Raw genomic sequence first — 22576 nt, forward strand, 5'->3', positions numbered from 1 at the left:
AATGAGGTATAATGCACTGGCCGCTTTTGATGGTTCCTAAACGGGTTTAGAAACTAATGCGCTACTATTCCGGCCACAGTGTGGTCTCGACTTGGTCATTCTAATCTGGTAATTAAAATCCCAGGCATGATGACAGACTCTAACCAACGATCTTCCGCCCACCGAGCTACTGCGGACGACTGATGCCCGTCGCTCCCATGAAGACTAACAGCCACTGAAGCAGTATTAGTAGTAGACTTAACCTTGAAAGACGTTGAATTCTCGGGCCAGCCTCTAGTAGTAGACTTAACCTTGAAAGACAGTTGAATTCTCGGCCAGCCTCGTCCTTCCCTGTCGACGCCAATGGCGCTGTCGTCATTCTTGTCTTCATTTCCTTCACACAACTAATTTGGTCTTGGATGTTGCCATTGATCGTTCCTTGATTTCATTTGTCTGCAATACTGTCCAGCATTTGTGGAGTAAAAATTAATGGTTATCCGGCTTTCTACGGACTGATAATTGCGTTCGTCTGGAACGGTGAAATGAGATACGATGGCAGGTAAAGTTTGAACGAATGTAGGTGAAACTCTGGACAACCGACCGAACCTTTAACTGGAAATATTTTCTACAGCATAGTCTGTTTTATTCACAAATGCTTAAACTTGAGCCCCTTGACCCTTTGGAATGATCTAACTTGGTAGAACTAACACTACTAAACGACTGCCTACTCACCTTCCTTTCCTCAGGCGATTCCTGGTGAAATAATCAGCTTGAATATTTGAAGTAATAGTTAGTAAGGCTTTCAGTGACACTTGACTTTTTGACTAGTCAACCTGATTAGGTAGTACGAAAGTGGTCGCATTTTATAGCTGGGTATCCTCAGAATTTCTGTACAACATTACGCTGGCTTTGTTTTAGCAAAACAGAAAGTACTCACCAGGAAGTCCCTCTGATTATTATCATTATTTTTGCTTCACCGTTTTCGAGATTAGTTGCATTTTTGTTTACAACTCAGGTGACAGACCATCGGATCGAAAACACTGGTTTGGGGTTAACTTCTCACCACGTAGTAGTTCAGTCCGCACTAAATTGCCGTTATCTATATACGTCACGGATCCGAGACCACACTTCTTAGCCTTGTCGTCTGTTAACACTGAGGCAAATAAAGCGTTCAGCGGCCGGTAAACTAATAGGATAATTACTTAGAGTACCTAATGTCCATTCACATGAGCGAATGAATAAAGAACAATACTTGAGTCCAACTTATCCTGCTGTTAAAACACTGTAGAATCCAAGGTTGACTGAATTTGATAATGTGACTTGTTATTCTCAGAACTGACCTTATAAGAGCATCTGTTTCTAGAGCAAACGCTTCACAAAATGTAGCTTGCCTGGGTCATTAAGTTCAAAACACGTTAGAAGATTTCTGGGTAGCCGCTTGTCGTTCCAGTGGGGTGTTGCGGCACAGTCTTGCGCACTTTCTCTGTGTGACTATGTTGCATAGTTGCTGAGGCACAGTTCAACTAGTCAAGATACTCTTGTTCACTGTCCAGCCAGGTCATCAGATGTAAACCCGTCAGATCTTTCCCTTGGAAACATGTGAGTAGTAGGGCCTGCGGTCAACCGATCAACACACTTTGGCAAATTCAAGCGCCTATCAGGATGGCTGTTGACTGGGAATAAGCCAGAGACGTGCAGAAGGGCAATGATGGGTATTCACGAAATCCGAGTCTACAAGGAAGGAAAACATGAAGGGGTTATAAAAACCTTTTCAGTGTAGGAAGCTGATAGAAGTGCTGATAGGCGGTTTCTTGTCATCACAACCTTGCCAAACAAATGCAGATTCAGATTTCAGCCTTAATCTCCTGTTCAGTACTTATTTTCAAAAAAGTGCTGGTTAGGTTAAAAACACCTTTTCAGGTCTGACCACAACATGCTACTTTGGGGAAAGAGCGATGTTTGCCATGGAAAGAAATACGCGGACGCATTCTGAAGAGTTTGTCGTGAATCAGTATCTCTCCGGTTTATGTTGCAATCAGTCTACTTCTCTTCAATGCTAACCACCAAGCCTTGAGGAACCTGACACTCGAAATAGTTTCCAAACTTTCTGGCTGCCAGCGGCCCCTTTGCAGCACATTCAGTTGAAGTATATTACAGACCATTGAGTTATCCGGTGTTAATTAGAGTCTCGCGTGGACGCACACTCATAAAGGTTCGGTTTTTGCAATATTTTGTCCTCGTCTGGCCATTTCATGTGGGGGCAGACAACATGAGTAGACGGGTCATCTCAAACTGAGCAGTTTAACCAAAGTGTTTCTTTTCATCATTTCTGGTGTATATGTCAACGATTCGGGTACTTTGACCACAACAGCCACAACGAGAAACTACGGAAGTACTCGGTAAAAGTGAATTTGGTCGAAAAGAAACTCATATCATCTGAAACTACGTGTGCATTTGTGCATCATGCGTGCGCCCGTTTCGCATGAATTTACCCCTCTTTAACTATTCTCCTTTTGGTTCTCCAAAGTGTCCGGCCTGGCAGTGCTTATGGCATACTTTGTCTCCGTTGCCACGAGCGCAATCGTTACTCTATTGCTCTGGATAATTTCTCCACTATCCGAAACAGAACGAGTGTCATTACCAAAGCCGAAACCGGAAAATAAAGAGAAAACAAAATCTCTGAGAAGATCGAAACGAAAAACAGAAAGGTAGGTCCACTGTCTTAAAAAGTTGGAACCGTGTATCCGTAGAACTCAATAGGTTTGGACTGCCATATATCGGCTCCTTCTAACACCAAACTCAGTACTTGAAAGCATGAGAAATCCATCCCAAACCAGTTTACACAGCTGGCAGAGTTCGAGTCCATATTTGGCTGATCAGTTCGGAGACTGCGATTGCTGTCCATGATTAACTGTTGTACTATTGTAAAAAATTTTCACTTCTGTAAACAGCGACGCCACTTCGTCCATGGTTGATCAGCAATGAAGTAGTACAGACAAAATACTTCTCTCCTCCTATGAATGCACAAAATGTGTGAGCTACTTACATGTCAGAGTGCTATGATGTTCATCTTTCTTTCGGATTTCGGACATCTACACACTGAGGGCTTAAATATAACTATCCGCACAGATCAAATTCTGAACCACTATGAAACCACTCAAGTTGGTACGAACAACGGTGTGTCCAGACGGCTGTCGAATGGGTCGAAACGTACCGCATCATCAAGAAAGCCAATATTAAAGAAGAAAAACCTTTATACAAGGCCCTCCAAATAATTGGTCAATCGAGTTAGTTTGTCTGTTGCTGTTGCTGCTGGTAAGCTGTAAGGAAGGCAAGTGAGGTCAATTTTTTTATTTTCCTCGTGGAATTCAACTAAAAACGATTCCTATGCTATCCCAAACAGATGAAAAAACGAGGGATTGTAAGCATATTTGGAGTGCTACACTGCTGAGAAATCCGTTCGAAACACAGTGATCGAACTATCAAACTTAGCAGGCTTAATTATTCCAGTACCAACAGCCTCAGAAAGGCGCAACAGAATGGAGAAGAGTCCAACAGCTGAAACAGCAAACCAAGGCAAATAGAGCGCACAAATAAACAGGAAATGAACTAGCAACTGATGACCCTAAGCTGCACAACAGATGAAACCGTGAACCAGAAAAATCCGACCACAGAGCAACAAGAATGAAAAGTAAACCAGTTTAATTTTAAAAAATCTGGGAACCGAAAGCGGCCAACCGTGAGACAGGACTTAGCGTGCACATCACTAACTCCAAGGTACACCCCGTCATTAGCGTTATTACTTGAAGTACTCCACCTCACTACCCTCAAGACGTCCATTTTTGCATTCACACCAAACCTGGAATTTTCGCAGCCAGATAAGTCATGGATTGCAACCAAAACCTGGCGACCAGTTGTGATTATAGACCAGTAATGAGCGAGCAGAGGAGCAAAACGTTGAGTAGGTTTTTCGTCTGGGAACGTTCGTCGAATGTTTAGAAGACGTTGCAATCAACATTTCAAAAGGTAATGTCCTTAGAATAAGGTTTGACATACAGGAGAATGTTGGTAGCTCAGGTAGCATGGATGGTCGTTGGTTTGTTCACTGAGCTGGGCAATTTTATTGCAAATGTTTCATCACCAATCGAGGTGACATTATCAGTGCGTTGTTAAGGCACATGGTGGGTTAATGGTTGTGCCTTAAGTTGCTAGCCTGGGATGACCTTCGATTACGATTGGTTGTTCGGTCGGTCGGTTCCGTTGGTTGCTCTGCTATCCTGTGTCCTGATTGATCGATGACCACGTGAATTGTGAGCCTGATCTTCCCTGCCCTCGTGCTCTGATCGATGCTGGAGTGACCTCTGTGGTTGACCTCTCTGGGTTCCGGCTTCTGACCTTTGTTGATCCGACTCCTAGTAGTTTCTTGCTTCTTAGTTTGTGAATATGATATTCGGCTCCCCTTGAGTATTCCGGTGGACGAGTTGGTCCTTTGCACGTGGTGGTGCGTAAATTGAGTCCAGTTCAATGAATCGGTTGATCGAATCAGCCGTAGGGTATCATGCCTCAAGGAATTGCCTTCCGTACCTCCTGTTCCCATATGCAAAGATTTTCACCATTTCCATATTGAATTTGTGGCCTTCTTGGTCTTTGTGCATGGAAAAGGGGTCATGTCTCCTGACGGCAGCATTGTGTTCCTTTATACTTGTGCACAATTTCCCCCTAGTTTGACCAACATAGAGTTTGCTACAGTCGTTGCAGTTGATTTGGTATACCACATTGTTTCCCTCGGTTTTGTCTTGGTTGTCCTTCGGTCTGGAAAGCAGTTTCCTCGCATTCGGTTTGTGGGCCACGACAATTCTTTTTTGGGCCAACAATCTAGTTGTGAGTTCAGATATATTCTGGATGTAAGGTAGAATTACCCTTCTGGTCACTCGTTATCGTTGTTGCTGTTGCCGAGATGCTTTGTCCTTCAAGCTTCTCTTGATAAACTATCTTGAATATTCATTGTTGTACAACATTCTGAATGGATAGTTTTCTTCCTTCCATAGTTCTGTGGTGCTGCAGTACCTCTGCTCTCTTGAATAGGGTTTGGACACAACTTTTCTTGCGGTTCATTGGGTGGTTAATGACAACATTCTGAATGGATAGTTTTCTTCCTTCCATAGTTCTGTGGTGCTGCAGTACCTCTGCTCTCTTGAATAGGGTTTGGACACAACTTTTCTTGCGGTTCAGTGGTTGGTTAATGTTGTAGTTGAGTATTTGATCCGTGTGTGTCTCTTTCGGGTATACGCAGGTTTCCAGATTCTCATCCGCCTTTCTGTTCACTAAAACGTCCAATGGTAGTCGATTGTTCCGTTTAAACACGTGAAACCAAGTTTCTTTCCAGGACTTACTCAAGAGGCGAGACCTGACACAGTGTAATTGCGCGTAACCTTTTTGTACTTGCCGCCTAAGTGGGAAATAAATAGTGATTCACCTGAATTGAAATGCATGTCCTTGTTAAATGTGGGGATTCGTTTTTTAGCTGTCGTTTCAACCGCTATCTTATGTCTTCAGTTGTCATTTGAGCCTTGTACACAGGTGTCGTTTTCTGAGTGATTAGCTCCATGCCAATGTCCCCCCCCCGGTGCAATACAATAAAATATGCATGAAAAATGAACCACGTTAGATCGAACTCCCGCAGTCCATTTGCTATGTTGCAGAGTGAGTTATTGTATTTATGGACTCCCCGCGAATCCGCCGATTCTTCAAATCTCCAAGATGCATCGCCTCAAGGATTACTTGCTAGAAGCAAAAGCTGGTGTATCAGATTGCGGCACGCGGGTGATTGCCCGTGACTTTTCATCATCCTCTGAAGAGCCAGATAACTGCCAAATCACGAGCTGAGATTTTACAGTTGATAACTGTCAACCAGCGGGCAATCCGGAAAAAGTGATTCTCTCTGATTTCAACTGTTTAGTTGGACACGAAATGATCGGCTGGTCGTATAAGCAAGTTCAAGGTAGAAGCTTTTGTCGAGCTCTAAAATTTCACCCGATGAAAACAAAACAGTAGGTCTGCTCTCTTTAAGACTTTTTCTGGATTCATAAGAAAAGTGACTAAGGGTAAATTATCTCCCGTTTTCCGTAATCACCCCGAAGGATCTGATAATTCTCAAGCCTCTAGGGTGATGCTTTTTTCAGTGGCAATGGAAACATAAAAGTGATCGGTATTAGGGAGTCATCCGCTGGGTGATCCCGCTTACTTGAGGCCCACCACTTATAGAAACGCCAAGTTTACGGTCTGACAGTTATCAGATCCTCATTTGAGGTCTCGAATCGTCAAGGATACTTATCTGGCCACTAGCTAGCAAAAAGATTTCCAAGGGTTTCTGCGTACGGGTCGCACCAAACAAATGGTGATACCAATTTTCCAATAACTAATGATGACGAAACCTCGTACAGTAGGATTTCTCTCCCCCTTCATACGATCCGATACAGCCAAAATCCAGTATTGAGAATTTTAACAGGAAGTGCATCTCTGTTTTCTAGGTCGGAGTCTATTCGAATGACCCGTACTCAAGGACACCATGTGGCTCGGATAGGGAAAACCATTGTCGAACTGCGCGCTTACCTTGACGACTGTCTTCAGCCCTCGAGCAGACATCTATTTGAAGAATATTCAGTGAGTCAACAGAATCAGTCAGTTTATTGACTGTCAACATAAAACAATCTCCCTGACAGTTGATAGCGTCTATTCTACGAAATTTTCTCCCTTATTCACTTAGTTCCTGGATTCCTTGAACTAATCTTTTCATTTCACGATAATTTCGACCGTTACGGTGTTGTCTGCTCTTTGTCAAACATATCTGTGTTCAATAGGAAGCTGTCATAATAATCGCCCTACTGTAGCATCCTCTCAGTACCTAGCTGCTACGCCACCCGAATAGAGCAAGAGGGCTGATTCAGTCCCAAGTTGCCCAAACCCAGATAGGAGCAGTCGAAATGTCAAGGTTAGTTTCGAACCATGGACTCTCCGGTTAGTAATTTCGTGCCCTAACACACTACCATGTCTCGAGCTGTGTTCAGACGATTTCCAGCATAATAATCTTTAAAAAGGCTGCCCTGAATGTTAAATCCCAATGGCACTTTCATTACTTTTGTGTCTTGTTTCCTTACTTCCTCTATAGAAGAATTATGCATGCGCTGAAACACACTCAACCTTGAGCAGTTCCTTCAGCCTTAGATATGTGCGTGGATTAGTGCACTACAACTGTGAAATAAGCTCCTTGGCACATGCCTAAAATTCAGCTCGAATGCTTAGTGGCCAATCGGAATGCTGATGCTACAATTTAGTTTTTGCAGTTAATTATATACTCGTTGGGTTGGCACATATCTGTGTTCAATAGGAAGCTGTCATAATAATCGCCCTACTGTAGCATCCTCTCAGTACCTAGCTGCTACGCCACCCGAATAGAGCAAGAGGGCTGATTCAGTCCCAAGTTGCCCAAACCCAGATAGGAGCAGTCGAAATGTCAAGGTTAGTTTCGAACCATGGACTCTCCGGTTAGTAATTTCGTGCCCTAACACACTACCATGTCTCGAGCTGTGTTCAGACGATTTCCAGCATAATAATCTTTAAAAAGGCTGCCCTGAATGTTAAATCCCAATGGCACTTTCATTACTTTTGTGTCTTGTTTCCTTACTTCCTCTATAGAAGAATTATGCATGCGCTGAAACACACTCAACCTTGAGCAGTTCCTTCAGCCTTAGATATGTGCGTGGATTAGTGCACTACAACTGTGAAATAAGCTCCTTGGCACATGCCTAAAATTCAGCTCGAATGCTTAGTGGCCAATCGGAATGCTGATGCTACAATTTAGTTTTTTGCAGTTAATTATATACTCGTTTGGGTTGGCACGTGTGCCCATAGATTGATGACCACCTCTGCGAATCAACTGTCACGCCTGAGGAACATGGGAGTACTTGGGCTAAGTGATCAGATTAAGTGACATTAAGTCTGATAAGTGGAGCCAGTGTATGCTTGAAAACTAAGAATCATTGTATAGCTGTTTCATTCTCATTTGGGATAATGAGCGGTGCACACCCCACGAAACAGAGGAGTTTCGAGCCCAGATAATCACTCAGCCAAACAAAGGCTGGTTAAATATGCAGCTCCTCAATCCGTTTTGCTAAGGGTTGTTTGACCGATAGTTCTTCTTCCGGTGTGGTGCACTTTCATTTGCGTTAAAATTGCCCACATACATTCACCTCCTCTTATTTCTACAAATATCAGCCGCACTTGTATTTCTCAGCATTCACGAAGGTACAGTAACAGTGTTTGCCAACACACCCACCTTTTCTAAGGTGGCCGTTTTGATTTCTGCGAGTTTTTGGTCAGTCATTTTTTAATAACTTTGTTTAATTTGTTATTAATTTAATAGGCGTTACGTAAAGATTGTTTGAAGAGGGAGATCAGTGAAAACTTGACCACCAAGTATGCCACAGAACCGAAGAATCACGCACTAAATCGATACCCGGATATCATACCATGTGAGCGTTTTTTATCTGTTGTCCTGTAGGCGAAATTTTAAATCTGTATGTCGGACATTTTTTACAAATTACAGAGAACCATTGCTCAGCTGTCTACAATGAAAACGGTAATTAACGCCAATTGGAATTCTAGTGTTTTGAAGGAATTTATAAACGTTTGTCATTTTTGCTTGACGCACCACGCTTCATATAAGTCTGCTGAAAACTCTTCGAAAGCCCATGATCGTCCTTCTTGGGATTCATCAGGTAGACACAACCACCGTTCCACTTGATGAATACCGTCAGGAACGTCTGGTGCGACATCTAGAAGAACGTGACAACTGAAACATGGAACGACCTTTATGCAAGAAATTCATTTGGAGAATATCATAAACCAGAGATCCAGCTGAGTATTTCGTTGATGCAACGTTGATTCACAAGTGTATTTCGCCAACCATTACTTTTACATACATCCTACTCTGATAGGCATCAGCATTTGAAAATTAGATGTTCAACATTCCCACTGACGGCGAATAACTGATTTCAAGAGATTGGGATTGTACTACTGTACAATGTACAAACCCTAGTGACGTCATGTTGCTATTTAAAACGTAGTTTTACCCCAAACACACATACATGCATATTTGATAGGTCTTTTTGTAACTCAGCCCACCACTCATTGTAACCACTGATGCCTTTCCAATGCCCCAAGTGACAAGACAAACTTAGTGAAATTGCTTAGTGGACTGTAATTCTGACAGCTTACAGATTAAGTGTTATTGCATCTAACGAGGTAGCCAATCAGAGAATGAGCTAGACAACTGATCAGTGGAGTGCCAGTTGTTCACCAGTCAGGTCAGATGTCTGAATAGACATTGCTAGAGCTGGTTCAGTACCACGAGTTCGTCGGTTTGGGAATCCAACGAGGTCTGGGCTGAGAGGCTGTTAGAGCGCTCTCTGTCGATCGGGGTTTAGTTTGGACTTCTTTAAAGGGAACTGTTAATGACACTTCTTGTTTGATGGGCTACCTCCATATGAGAACTTAGTAAACTGTCATCATCAAGTGAGCTACCGGGATTACGAGTTTCATCCAAAAATATAGTTATGGGCTGAAGTAGGAAAGCTTTTCAAAGTCAATTGGGAAGGACCGGCCTCACTTCTCACGAGAATACAGCTGTGGCACATACCAAGAAAGGACGTTCATCATGTGCTTTAGAAAACACGAGGACATTTTAAACATGTAGTGTGAAAGTTCTCAACATGCGGGTTCCAATTTCCTCAGAATCCTAAACAAGATGAAACCGCTTTTAAACATTTCACCATATATCGTCTCCAATTCAAGTGAAATCAAACTTGAATCCCCGCTACCCACAAATGCCTTTAACCTGACAATAATACTGATGAAACTGGAAGCAATGTTAAAACAACAACTGCGATTGGTTAAGTTGTGACAAGCACCAAGAAAATCAGCCTTTTGACAGATTTACTTAAACTGGTGTGATTTCACGGCATCTTATTCGACTGTCTGCTGTCGGTCACATTACGTACGACATAAACAGTTGCGAATTATCGATTTGTGTCGTAATATGGCACTGAAAATACACTGAATCACGAGGCGTATTGAACTAGGTGAACGGTATGAAGCTACGCTGTGAGAGTGGGTGTGAATTCACAGCCAAATCAAGTACCAGCTAGCCTGGGATGTGTTTTCCGACAAGTCGGATTGTTGCAGCTCTCATCAACAAGGCTAGTAGCCAGTTTGTAAACCTTTCGTTTTCAATGAAGGGGAACCGTAACGCATGGTTGGAAGAACAGTTTGCCCCCTCCTGTTTTTGCTCATACATTTTTCTAACGTGACTGACTAATTCCAAGTTTTCTGGTCTGTTTGCGGACTACGCTGAGCTGTTATGCGCATTTCCTACATTTCGTCGATCGGTTGGATACCCACATTTCGGAAGTTTTTTGCTCCTTTTTATCGGTCCCACATTATTGTGTTTCCATTCATTTTTTCTGTTTGATTCCTTGGTATGCTGGTTAATATCCTCTTTTATCCGAATGATTCATCCGTTCAACTTGGGTGCCCTTGTCTCTTGCCTGTTTCTTGCCTGGTTGGTGGCCCATTTTTGGATTGGATAGTTCCTTATGTCTGATGGATTGAGTCAAGTCTACGTTGACAACTGAAAGCCTTCTCAGTGGGGCACCAAGCCCTCCCGGCAGCTTAGTTCCCTTTCGCTCTTTCCGTTCATAGTATGTGGGGCTTGTTTCTTGAGAGGTCGGCTTCTGTATGGGCCTCGTGCAAGCAGACGTAAAAACTCGCTCTTCTAGGTTGGACAATTAAACCCAACCCTGGATTTTCCAAAAAGTGACGTTGGGTTCTCTTACAAGAAGTTCTAATTGAACTACCTGAACCCTCTTTTAAAAAGTCTCTTTATCGAAGCTTCCCGTTTCTGCCTTTTGTTTTCTTGACTTTCATTCATCGAAGTCAAGCTGGCAATCTCCCTTCCTTTCTGCGGTCCGTCTATCTGTTACGCGGCAAACCTCTGATATTTTCTCGTGAAATCGTGTCCATCGTTCTTGCTAGCTTGTTTTCAATCTTGTGAACGGTTCGTTTATAAACTATACGCCGCGCCACATGAACAAATGCAGCTGTGCAGTACCCGTGAAAAATATTCAACTTCTGTTGTATGAACAAGTGGTTTGGAGCACATTCGTTGACCTTACTTTCAAAGTGGCTTTCCTCTCAAGAACCTGTTCTTCATAGGAGTCATGTCTTATAGAGACTGTCCTGTAGGCGAGGCCCAATATGGTGTTTCAAACTTCAGCTTTCCATACAAGGATTTTTAGTAGGTAAGCGAAACGTACCTTTAGCTTCTACCTAACAATGGTATCCTGAAGAAGAATCTTCCAATTTAGTACTAATTGGGCACCTTCTTACAAGTGAAATTTCGACAGAAACCACTCATACGGGTGTAGATGTATATCATTATTTCCCATCTAGATGAACCACACTTGAAAACACAGACATCAGAAGAAAGGTTTGTTTCAATAAAGAGTTTCATCTAGAACAGTCTGTCTTTAGGCGAACGGAATATAAAGAAAAACGCTCACTAGTATTTTTCCTTGAGAAGAAATTGCTTGATCTTCTGTAGGCTCTGCTTTTGGAATTACGGTACCAGTTATATCGTTCAGGATCAAACCTGACTAACATCATGGTTGTGAACTCCGTTGGACAAGACTGAAAAATCTACTTGTCAAACGCGACAAGAATCATCTAAGGCTAGCTAGCTGGCACTGTGGGCGTCAGATGAAAACATAGCTAGAAAGGATACGTCGGCTGTCTTCAATCTCAGATATGAAATGATGTTCTTCCCTGAAAATAAGACTCAGCCAAACTATATGAAAACTCTGATATCTGTTGCTGCACCTGAAAGTTTACAATTCATGACCTATTTGGGACCGGGATTTTCTGTCACACACATTCCGGTTGCTGTAAACTGGAATCACCCGTACGATGATCTCAAGTGGTCTGCTTTTCAGAGTTGGTTTATCGTGCCAAGGGAACAATAAAAGATGACTAAGGTAGACGCTAGCAAGAAAGAGTATTTCGCAGATGCATAACCTGATATTACCGAGCGTGATAAATTTCACATAGATGGTGCTGGAATTGCTATTCAAGATCTACAGGTTCTAATTTTCCCACCAATTTAAACGCAACAACCCGATTAAGGTTGTCTGATCCATACTGAACCACGCACCTGTCTACATAAGCAAAATATGAACCAGGGCGGACAGTCAAAGCAAACGCGAAGTAGAAGTGAAACGCAGGTGAATAAACAAGTAAAAATGATAATGTTCCTTATACTGTTGCGCGAAATCAAACGAGTCTGCAAATGCGGGAGTTTTTTGTCCGATGAATGACGAGGACCCCTGGATCTCCAGTAACTTGGGATGAAATAGAAAATAAAATTCCAGGATTCAGGAGGTGGATCATTCTATTTCCAACGCGCCGCATGCTTAATACGTCAAGCAACAGGTTTACTTAAAACCAGATTTCAGTTGGACATTTCCCACAAAATGTAAAGTTCCAAGAAAACACCGACTTTTGTTTTCACATCAGTCGATCGGAGCGGATAAATCCATTTTCTGGACCGAACACACCATTCCTAAGGTTTCTGAGAGTTCTTCCACAACCCACGACCGTTTTCGTACTCCTTGCCACTTATTTCGACCATTTCCTGGATCCACAAACACCTGAAACAATAGCCTCGGTTTCAAACTGGCAGGTGATTTTTGGGCAGGTTTTGAATCTGATCAAAGTTGTATAAAATTGCAGGTTCATTTACGTCTGCTTACAGCTGGCCACATATGTTCTGAATAATCCTGTTGCTACTGAGCATTGTGGTCCGATACCTGGCAGCTTTCTTTATTTCCGAATGCAGCTACTCATTTGCGCTTTAAATACCTACTTTTCAACTATGTTTTCACTGTATTCTGAGCGTCTTAGAGTGATTCCTAATTAATGTTACCTTCCATCGACACATCCACATTTAGACGATCAAACTGTCGTTCTACTCGGAAAAAGTGATACTCCTGGGGAGGAAGTGAGTGATAATAAAAAACCAAACAAAATGCCAAACATTTCAAAAAAAATTGCAGCAGAATTTAAAACAATACTTCATTTCTCGGTGGTCCTTCTATGTTTCCCTGAAATTTTTCGAATAATTGAAGTTGTTGTCGTCTTGAAATAGATATATAAAAGTTTTGATAGGATTAACTTTTTGCTATGTTGAAACCGATTCATTTGGGTTACCTGAAAACTGCAACTGCCTACACAATGTACTAACATGCCGAACTATTTACATTGGTTAATCACATAGTAGTAATTTAGAAATACGTTTTTTATAACACCAGCCATGCTTATGAGTATCACGAAAGCTTGTTTGTGTCTGATGATGTACGTCCTTCATTCGGCATCCGACATAGTTACTTCACATTGACCAGCTGAATCAGTACCATACACCTTAACAATGGCTACGTCGAAGCGTCCGTGTGTGCTTGTTTCTTGGCGTTCGTTCTTTTCTCATCACACTAACCAGAAAGAATTAGTGGTTCTGAGTGAGTGCTGAAAATGGTCACTCATTACGCTGGTGATAGAAAATAAACAGTAGTTCTCCAAAAGTGATGAACTTGGCTAACATATGTGTATCGAGATCAATCACTACGATAGAGGGATTATGCTGACCAGCCAACCCCTAATTTTCGGAATGCACGCGATTTATTCACTAAAATCATTTGTTAAAGCAATCAGTTTACAGGTAGTTTGTGGGTAGATTATTTTTGACGCCTTATGCTGGTCGTTTATTCTAACATTTCGATACGGCAGCGCAACGGTGGGTACTGAGCTAATATACCTAAGTGCTATCCCATAGAATTGGGAAGGATACAGGCAGTTGGATTTTTAAATTTAATGCGAACCAGTACAGTTCTGTAACATTGCGATGAATGACTTGTATGAGCATTGGATGCACCTTTTTGTGCCGTCGTTTGTTACTCGTGCTCGGCTAATAGCATCCGACTGCAAGCCTGATACCCGGTGAACCGAACTCAGGGTCCTGTTAGCTCAAACCATTGCCGAACAAGCTCATGTACATTCTATCAGTGCTGTCCATTCCAAACATGCTCTGTACACTTAAATCCTATCGTTGTCCGGACGGACAATGCACCCGTCCCGCTGACACTCAGGTTCGTATGCAATTCGGGGTACAAGAAAACGTGAACAGTTCCATTATAGAAGCGTGAAATACACTAAAGCATAATTAGCGAAGACTGTCTCAGCGGTAGTATGGTGTCACTCAAGGAAGCCTAATTTAAGCTGAGTGTGAAAAAAATCTACTCAACTGCGGGCATATCCTTCTTCTGCTATGAACTGTGCTGGGCATATGAGAATTTTTCATCCGTTTTGAAGTTGTAATCCACAGATACAAAAATCTTACAGAACTGAGTTACTTTGGATAGGACCTTGCTGCATTTTACGCCTCCATGCGATAACAGAACTTGAGTTTAGGTTTTCGGGTGCGCCTCTCTTCCCGGTCTGAATGATGTCACACTAAGCTAGACCAAAAACTTGACTTAAAACAACTTTTGAGGATCTCAAGAAAGCCATACCCGGTAGGGTTTGATGCATGACTTACTTATGTTATATTCAATCAGAAAACCATCAGGTTGTTTCCGCCCACCAAACGACAGTACACGTAGGTAGGAAAAAAAGCTTTCTCAAAATAAAACTCGTATCATTCCACAATGGGATTTTATATACACATATATATATATAGTTACCTTGAGAAAAAAGCCTCGGGGAGTTCGGAATAACGCGTTATTTCCTTAGTCTCCAACTTCAGGCTAATAGACCATATCTTGGTGTGGGTGGATTCATAGCATTTGAACCCATTCATCAATCGTATCAATACACCAGGATCTAATGTATTCAACTCCGTCCGCGTTACTGAAGCACATTATTCCTGTGTTTTAGGCTGAATACTACATCAATGCCAGCTACATCTACGCGGTCACTCCGTGCAAGGACGCATACACCGCACCGCAACTGGATCAATCAAAGGTGGAATACATTGCCGCACAAGGACCGTTGAAGAAGACGGTCGTGGACTTTTGGGAGATGATTGCTGAAAATCGTATCTCACTAATCGTAATGCTTACACAGTAAGTTTCCTAATTAAAACACAGTAACGTCAACTTTGGGCCCCATTTACATGGAAAAAGGATAGCGCAAAGTATATGGGTTCAGATCGGCCTGGCGTACCAGAAGAGATAGGTTGCCACCGGGTGAAGTAGACATATCGATCGCAGGATAAATCATTCCGATCTTACCAAGGTTATACGATCGTAGATTTAGCAACTCCTCAGCAAGAAAAATATATGACCAATTGAGTATCCGTCGTGCAAACTATGTGCATTTTCTTGACCAGTCGATAAGACCAGGATAATCGCTGGTTACTCACCGAAGAACTCCACTGATCGTATTCTCAATTGGGGCTGTCGAGTTTTTAATGCTGCCGTGACCACGATGTGCTTGGGTCGGCTGTAAAATGAGCGCATTTCTAACCCATGAACGTTTTGGGAATATGTAATTCGACACCTTCTTGGCTTCTTTATGAAGACTCTTGTCCCTATGGATTCACGCAGAAGCTTTTTACATCTGTTCACACTCAATCACTGTACCCTCGACTGCTCCACTTGCAGACTGGTCGAACAAAACGTGCCCAAATGTGCTGCGTACTGGCCAGACGAGGTGAATGCAACCATTATTCACATGTGTCATGGAAAAGAGCTTGCAGTGACGATGATCTCAGAAGAAGATTATCCGAGCTACGTTATCAGAAGGTTCAATCTGGTTTCAGTGAGTTTCTGAACAATTCCACCATTCTACACGCGAAAACATCGTGTTTGTTGGATGGAAAATACATTCGAATCTGTCATAGCATGAAAGATCTAAGAGTTGTGAATTTTGATTATCTTGTGTGAATGAATTTAGTGAGAAGCCCAAAGACCATAGAGGCCATGAAAGAAGAACGCTTTCAACGACCATGGATTATGTAGAAAGGACGAGGAAACTGGGACGGGGAGCTATGTATGATCACAATGTAGGTAAGATTTTTACAACAGTGGTTGAGAACTAACGGCACTCGGGTTGGGGTCCAGTTTTGTGATTGGAGTGGAGACGGAATGACTCGGCTACAGGAACACCTTGTAGCTTGGAGATCGGTCGTGGGTGCTCACTTTTTTATTCTTCGATGTGAACATTCTCTGGATGTTCCAACTTAGCTACACACCGCATCCCCTGGCTGTGCCCATGACTTGAACTTTGCTAGATGTTTTTACCTAAGTCACTGAAGTCTGTCATGCTTGATAAACAGTCTTTCGAGACTTCTGTCTAACAAATCTGCCTTTTTCTGCTGGAATCCGACTGAAGACATTGTTCTTAGCTTTGTGACTAAAATATGGCGAGCTTGGATTGTATGTGAAAATATTAAGCAAGAAGAGCGAAGCATTTTGTTTGTCAGTAATCAAAAGAGCCAAAATTCATCGTGGCAGCTTAGGCCAGGTAGTTGCATGTTGTGTAAAGTCTGGGGCATCTTACGCAGAACTTTTGCAGTGAGATAGCCATTGTTAAGAACTCCCCAGATATCACCGATTTTTCCCTTTAAACTGCTGCGCAACGAAGGACGTAGCAAAAAAAACATTACAAATGATAAAAACACGATAATTACGGTACTAAATTATCACTGAATTCCATTTTTCTGGAAGAATTTCCGACGTTTCTGGGATTATTGTGTGGTGTCAGTTAGTATTGGACAAATGATATTTAGGGTTTTGCTAAATAGTTTTTTTGAAGTAGACTGGACTTCTACCCCAACACTGTTTTACAGGACCATATTACTTTGACGCCATGCTCCTTTGTGATGCGATTTCCCAGAACGCACTCTTCTACTGATTCAGTGAACTACAATAATTTGCATACCTATTTGGTTTTGACTGCTTTACCTCTACTTTTTCACTCTGCTTGTGGTGTACCAGATCAATACGTTGTCTGGAGAGAATGATTGCAGCATGTGAGGATGTCAACTGTGCGTTCGAAGTTTCAAGTGATTAAGGCGTATACCCATTTGACCTATTCCTTGCTGATGTGTCTACCTTCGTTCATACGCTATTCGTAACGAAGCACGCCACTGATTGAAGCGAAGTTTGGGCTCTAAATACCTATCAGACTCGTGCCTTACCGTGTGGACCAAGCTCACCTGTGATGCAATCGAGGAGTGCTGAACAGATGGTACACCCTAACTGGAAACTATAGAAAGCGTGCACATCCGGAATCTTTGTAGATATTAGAACAAGCCGTATGTTAGCTATACATTCTGAGTATCATGCGCTCGCTCACTGGCTAACACCAAAAAAGGGAGATTCCAGATCGCTCCGCCCTCGACTGATGTTACGTGTGATAAGATTAGGATACCTAAACATTCTGACAACAAGCTGTTCTTCGAGTTACCATACTCGTTCTCCGGTATGATCTAAAGCCAAGTTTGTTCCCATTATTAAAGTGGTGGTACTGTAGACAGATATCTGACTGTATTAAACAGGGTCGTAGTAGGTCGATGGTAGTTCGCTACTGCACTTCCATCTATTAGCCTGATCCTGAATTGTTCTAGCATATAACCGCCCATTATGGAGTACGGTCGATCGAGTTAAGTCTTCCATGGTATTCTTTCGTTTTTTTGTTTTTGTTTTTGCAAAATGTCCCTTCTTCCATCCAGCTTCTCAGTGTTTTGTGACAAGACAAACTTTTGTGCGGTATAGTTTCTACTGGACTTGGAAGCTTTCGTTTAGACCAAATAATTAATCTCAAAAAAGCTTTCATCTGTTTTTGTACGCCATGTGCTTAGGGCACCTTTCACTGCAGGTGTTTCCATGTGAACGGCCTCATTGTAACCAGGATTTCAGGTAGACGTAGCTTCCAAGAAAGTGGGTCGCCGTTGAAATGAGCCACAGAGATGGGCTTGAAACACGACCTGTGGTTTTTTTCTCTCCTAAATGTGGTCCCTGCAGAGTAAGGAAGCTGTACTGCTGGAGCTCCTTTTATACCAAATATCATTGGCTATCGGATTATACAAGTTGATTTTTTTTGCCGTATATGACATAACTAAGCCTTTCGTTCTAATCTGATTTTTTTCAGGGCGCAGATGAGTCTGAGCCTGCAGTTGTGACTCAGCTGCACATGAAACTCTGGCCGGACCATGGAGTTCCAGATCTGGCCGAGTTCGCCACAGTGTTAAATGAATATCAAAAACTAAAAATGTCGGACGTGAACAAGGATGCACCAACTTTGGTTCACTGCAGGTTTGTGACTGCCGTCCTCTCTGAGGACAGTTGGATAAGTTCTCCGAAATGTCTCAGCATGCTTTATAGGGCTGCGTGTTTGTGTTCCTCATGAAAAATTCATTTGTTGTATGACTGAAGCTGAAGAAAACTAAGGGTAAGGGTTGGTTTGTTGCGACGTAGGAGACATTTGCCCTAATGCATGGCTTGATGTGTAAATTGTCTTGGCAAAAATGTAGCCAGACTAGCCTGATATCATAGAGCCAGCCTTCAAATTGTTGCGTTTTGAGTATTTCACTGCCAGGGAGTAGACAGTAGTAAGTATGGAACGGCGGCCAGTTGGTTCATCTAGGCGAGCATAGACTGTAAGCAGCGGAACACCGCTCGTGGAGGGCCTCTGAGAGTTAATGGTCCACCACGCCACCAGTCAAGTGCCTTTTTATAAGGTCCTTCCCTAGAACGTCAGACGTAGTAGATCTGAACTGGAACGGAAAGATGTTCAACCGTTTGTTCGAATTTCAGATAGGACTGGTCTCATGCTTCCCCTGTGTTAACCTTGTACTTACATGAGTATAACCACGGTGTACGTTGATGTGAATAGGTGTATGGCAGATCGAACAACCACTAACCCACCGCTACGCACCACCATGCTCCCCAATAACGCACTGATGATGTCACTTCGATCGGTGATGAAACGTTTGCAATCAAATTACTCAGCTCAGCAAACAAGCCAACGACCAGATGGTTTTCATGCAATACACTGTTAGTGTACGCATCGTAGGACTCTACTAGTGGTTTCCATCCAAATCTCTATCTTCGGCAGTGGCATAAAGTTGAGCCACTAAAGAAACAATTGGAATGTAATGTACCAATCCGTTCAAACACTCCCTGTTATCATCCGATGTATGAATGGTTGGGAATACAGATGCATTTTTACGTCCTCCTGTATTCCAACTTTCTCAAAGATGTTTAGTAAAGGCATACGAGCACTTTGGGTGTGATATGTTATCCTTTGGTCCTCATTCAAAAGGAGCCAGAACCATTCGTCCAAAAGTCCAGAAATCGTGAAAACTGCAGTCATTTTCTGCGTATGAACATCAGTATCGTGAAGGTCATAGCCCTTGTTATGGTACCAAGATCGCCAAAAGACAGAAAAAAATTTTAGTTCGCACTATTAACAAACTTTACGTATCGGATGGAGACCTTGTTGATTGGGTCACTACTGTGGGTTCTACCAAGTCTTGGTTAAATTTTTAATTGTTCGTGTATAACCTGAACATAACCGTTGAAAGCTAGTTTCGGTGCTTTGTGCCAGTTGTGAAGCGCCGGAATTCCCTTTAGAAATCATATTAGTTTGTATCGCTTACGTCCCAAGTTCCGAAATACTCGGTCTTGTAGTCAGTGTTTCTTTGGAAATTGAAAAATCAACATGTATACTAATAATCTGAATTGAATCATTATAATCTGCCGGCCAATCGAATAGACAGACGAAAAGCGTGTACAAAGGTATGACAATTTTTTTGTACGTGTAATCTACATAGTAGCCACAGGTAAGCAGCGATCAGTGAAACGATAAGTAAACAAGGCGGCTTTATGATTCACTCGCAAAAATATCGACTGGAAAGATGGGCCAAACATTTCGAAGAACAGGTGAGCCGGCCTTCTACAACACTCTCTGAGGAGATAGTGCTATGGGAAAGTGGAAAGTAGGCCTAAATTCCCCGTCCGAAGAAATAAAGTACGAAATTTCGGTACTGGAACAAGAGAAGGCACCAGGACCAAACGGTCTGTATCCAGCCTTTTTCAAAGAAGGCGGAGAATCCATGGCGACCAATCTGACAAAGCTTATAGGTGCTATACGGAACGAAGAGAAAGTGCCTTCAGGATAGAACATAGCAACAGTCATTCATAGCTTCAAAAAGGGTACGCGGACGCTGTGGGAAAAACACGGTGGTGTCAGCCTGGTAGCTGTGGCATCGAAGGTTCTCTCTTGTCTTAGATTTCTACGGTTGACTGAACACAGTTGGAGGCAGATTCGTGAACTCTAAGCTGGTTTCCGTCCTGCAATGGATGCACTGACCAAATCCTCACCCTTCGACAGATTCTGGGATGGCGATACTGCTTCTGCCACTCTTTGATCTGAAAGTTGCCTTTGACTCTGTGGAGCATCAGATACCATGGCAGTGTGCTGAGCAAAGGTGTCCCCCTTAAATACTTGACCCTCTTTAAGGCGCTGTACACCACTCCCGATGGATGAACTGATCATGCTCCACAGATCGCGCTGGTTTATCCAGTTGCTCCGTATAACAGTAGACTGTGTTCCTCAAAGGATTCTTTTTGAAGAACCATGCGAATGGTGGAAACGAGCCAGGCGGGGTCGAACAATGACTTGGCAGTGAATTATGAAAGACATTACCAGCAAATTTGGCTGCGCTGGTCAGTGCCGTCTCCCTGGATGGGGACCCCGGGACGGGCCACATCAATGGCTAGGGACATTGTCAGACATGGCATAGTCTTGCCTTCACTGGCGCTCATGTATCCAACCTATCGCCTTCAATGCATATCTCCATTCTCAATCTCCTCATTCAAAAGTATACTGACGGCCCGTTAATTTCCGCACCAATTTATTAGCTTCCGCCTCCAATGCGCACTAACCTACTCCATCTCCCCAAATCATCGGTGGACAAAATTATGGCAGCTACAACGACGCAGCCCCGACAAGTACGCGTTTATTATAGCTGATAATGATGGCAATGGTCACACTTGGTAGATACATGCAAGTGATGGCTCAGGAGCAGTCTTTACAGAAATGCGTGCGTCGACCATTCGAGCAATTACCACAAGTTTTGTCCTCATCGGTGCGCACAAATTGAGTGCAGGGGCCAAAATTTCAAACGACTGTACCTCCTATTTAACTTTGTACGCAGATGATATTTTTATCAAAAACAGATGTATCTGGCTGAGGACTATTCAAAATCTTAGTTGTCGGTGCAGAATTTGCGGTTGTACAGTTCGAGCAACGAGAAAGCCCAATACCGAGCGGTTTCTTGACCAAAATTTAAATTATTGTGTTTCTTATATTTTCCGTTAAACGCCAGAGTCATACAACCGGTAAATGTGCATTAATATCTCTGTAAGCCTAATCTCATTTCCACGTACATCACCACTCATCAAATTGTTGAAGGCAGTTAGGTTTCTACTTGGGTATCTAAGATTGTTGGAAAACCCTTCTTGGTATAGGAAAATTCTAAGTGCACTTAGGATTCTGTCAGTCCAACAACCATTCCCTGTTGTTTTGAAACCTGCGGCTATGAAATGACTGGCATACAGCAGCTGCGACAGTGTCTTGGTTCGCTGGCGTTCTTCGGGTTGCGTTGCAGCTAGGGACTGAAAGAGTGTCATAGCTAGACAATATCAAGATCTGGTTGTTCCACTCATACTAAGAAGGTTATCTTACTGTAAGCACTAATTCATTACGTTTTTCTTTGCACCGGTTAAAGTGCTGGTGTTGGACGCACGGGGATTTTCATTGCTGCTGATATCATCAAAAGACAAATGGACAGTGATGTGGAATGGTTTGACATTCATGGAACCGTCTCCCAACTCCGTTTCTGTCGAATGCATATGGTCCAAAAAGTGGTAAGTAATTGGTGGTGGATAGCACTCTTTTCTACCGAGGATCTCATGCTTTTCAGATAGGAAGTCTTTTCTTTTCGAGGGTTTAGCATCCGTTTCTCTGTTCGGCGATTCAACTAGATAGAATGATGTCAGAACACGATCTCTACCTGGACCTCATCAGTCACAAGCACCCCTTTAAAAAACCAAAAACTTTGTTCATATTTTGGATGATTTTTTGTATGCTCGAGCCAATTTGTAGTGTCCTTTCCTGTCACGATGGCAAGACGTATAAGTAGCCCATTTATCGCAAAAGCAAACTCATTTCCGGAGTTCCTCCGTCAATCTCGCTTTCTTCATCTTCTCTTTCATATCATCCGTCACAGCGACACTGCGATTCTTTCAGTCCCACCAGGTTGCGTGGAGTGAGTTATACCTGCAGAAACAGAGGAAATGCGTCAGACGGCGATAAATGCTCCAGTCAGTCGAGGTGCTCTGATGACAAGAGCGAAAAAAGACCCGTCGAAAATTGGGCCTGTTGTCAAATATCCAGGATCGATCTCTGCAACAGTTAGGTTTAA

The 22576-nt window shown here is 42.7% G+C and overlaps 1 protein-coding gene across 1 annotated transcript; it reads left to right on the forward strand.

The window, feature by feature from the left end:
* Positions 1 to 15018: 15018 nt before the first annotated feature.
* Positions 15019 to 21930, forward strand: T265_13236 (hypothetical protein; the record flags this gene model as incomplete). Its single annotated transcript, XM_009167886.1, has 4 exons — positions 15019 to 15206; positions 15747 to 15903; positions 18238 to 18401; positions 21881 to 21930. Coding segments are annotated over 4 exons (558 nt in total), but the record flags the coding sequence as incomplete, so codon positions are not given.
* Between the last annotated feature and the right edge of the window lie 646 nt (positions 21931 to 22576).

This window comes from Opisthorchis viverrini (genome assembly GCF_000715545.1).
Source record: "Opisthorchis viverrini unplaced genomic scaffold opera_v5_48, whole genome shotgun sequence".
NCBI lineage: Eukaryota > Metazoa > Platyhelminthes > Trematoda > Opisthorchiida > Opisthorchiidae > Opisthorchis > Opisthorchis viverrini.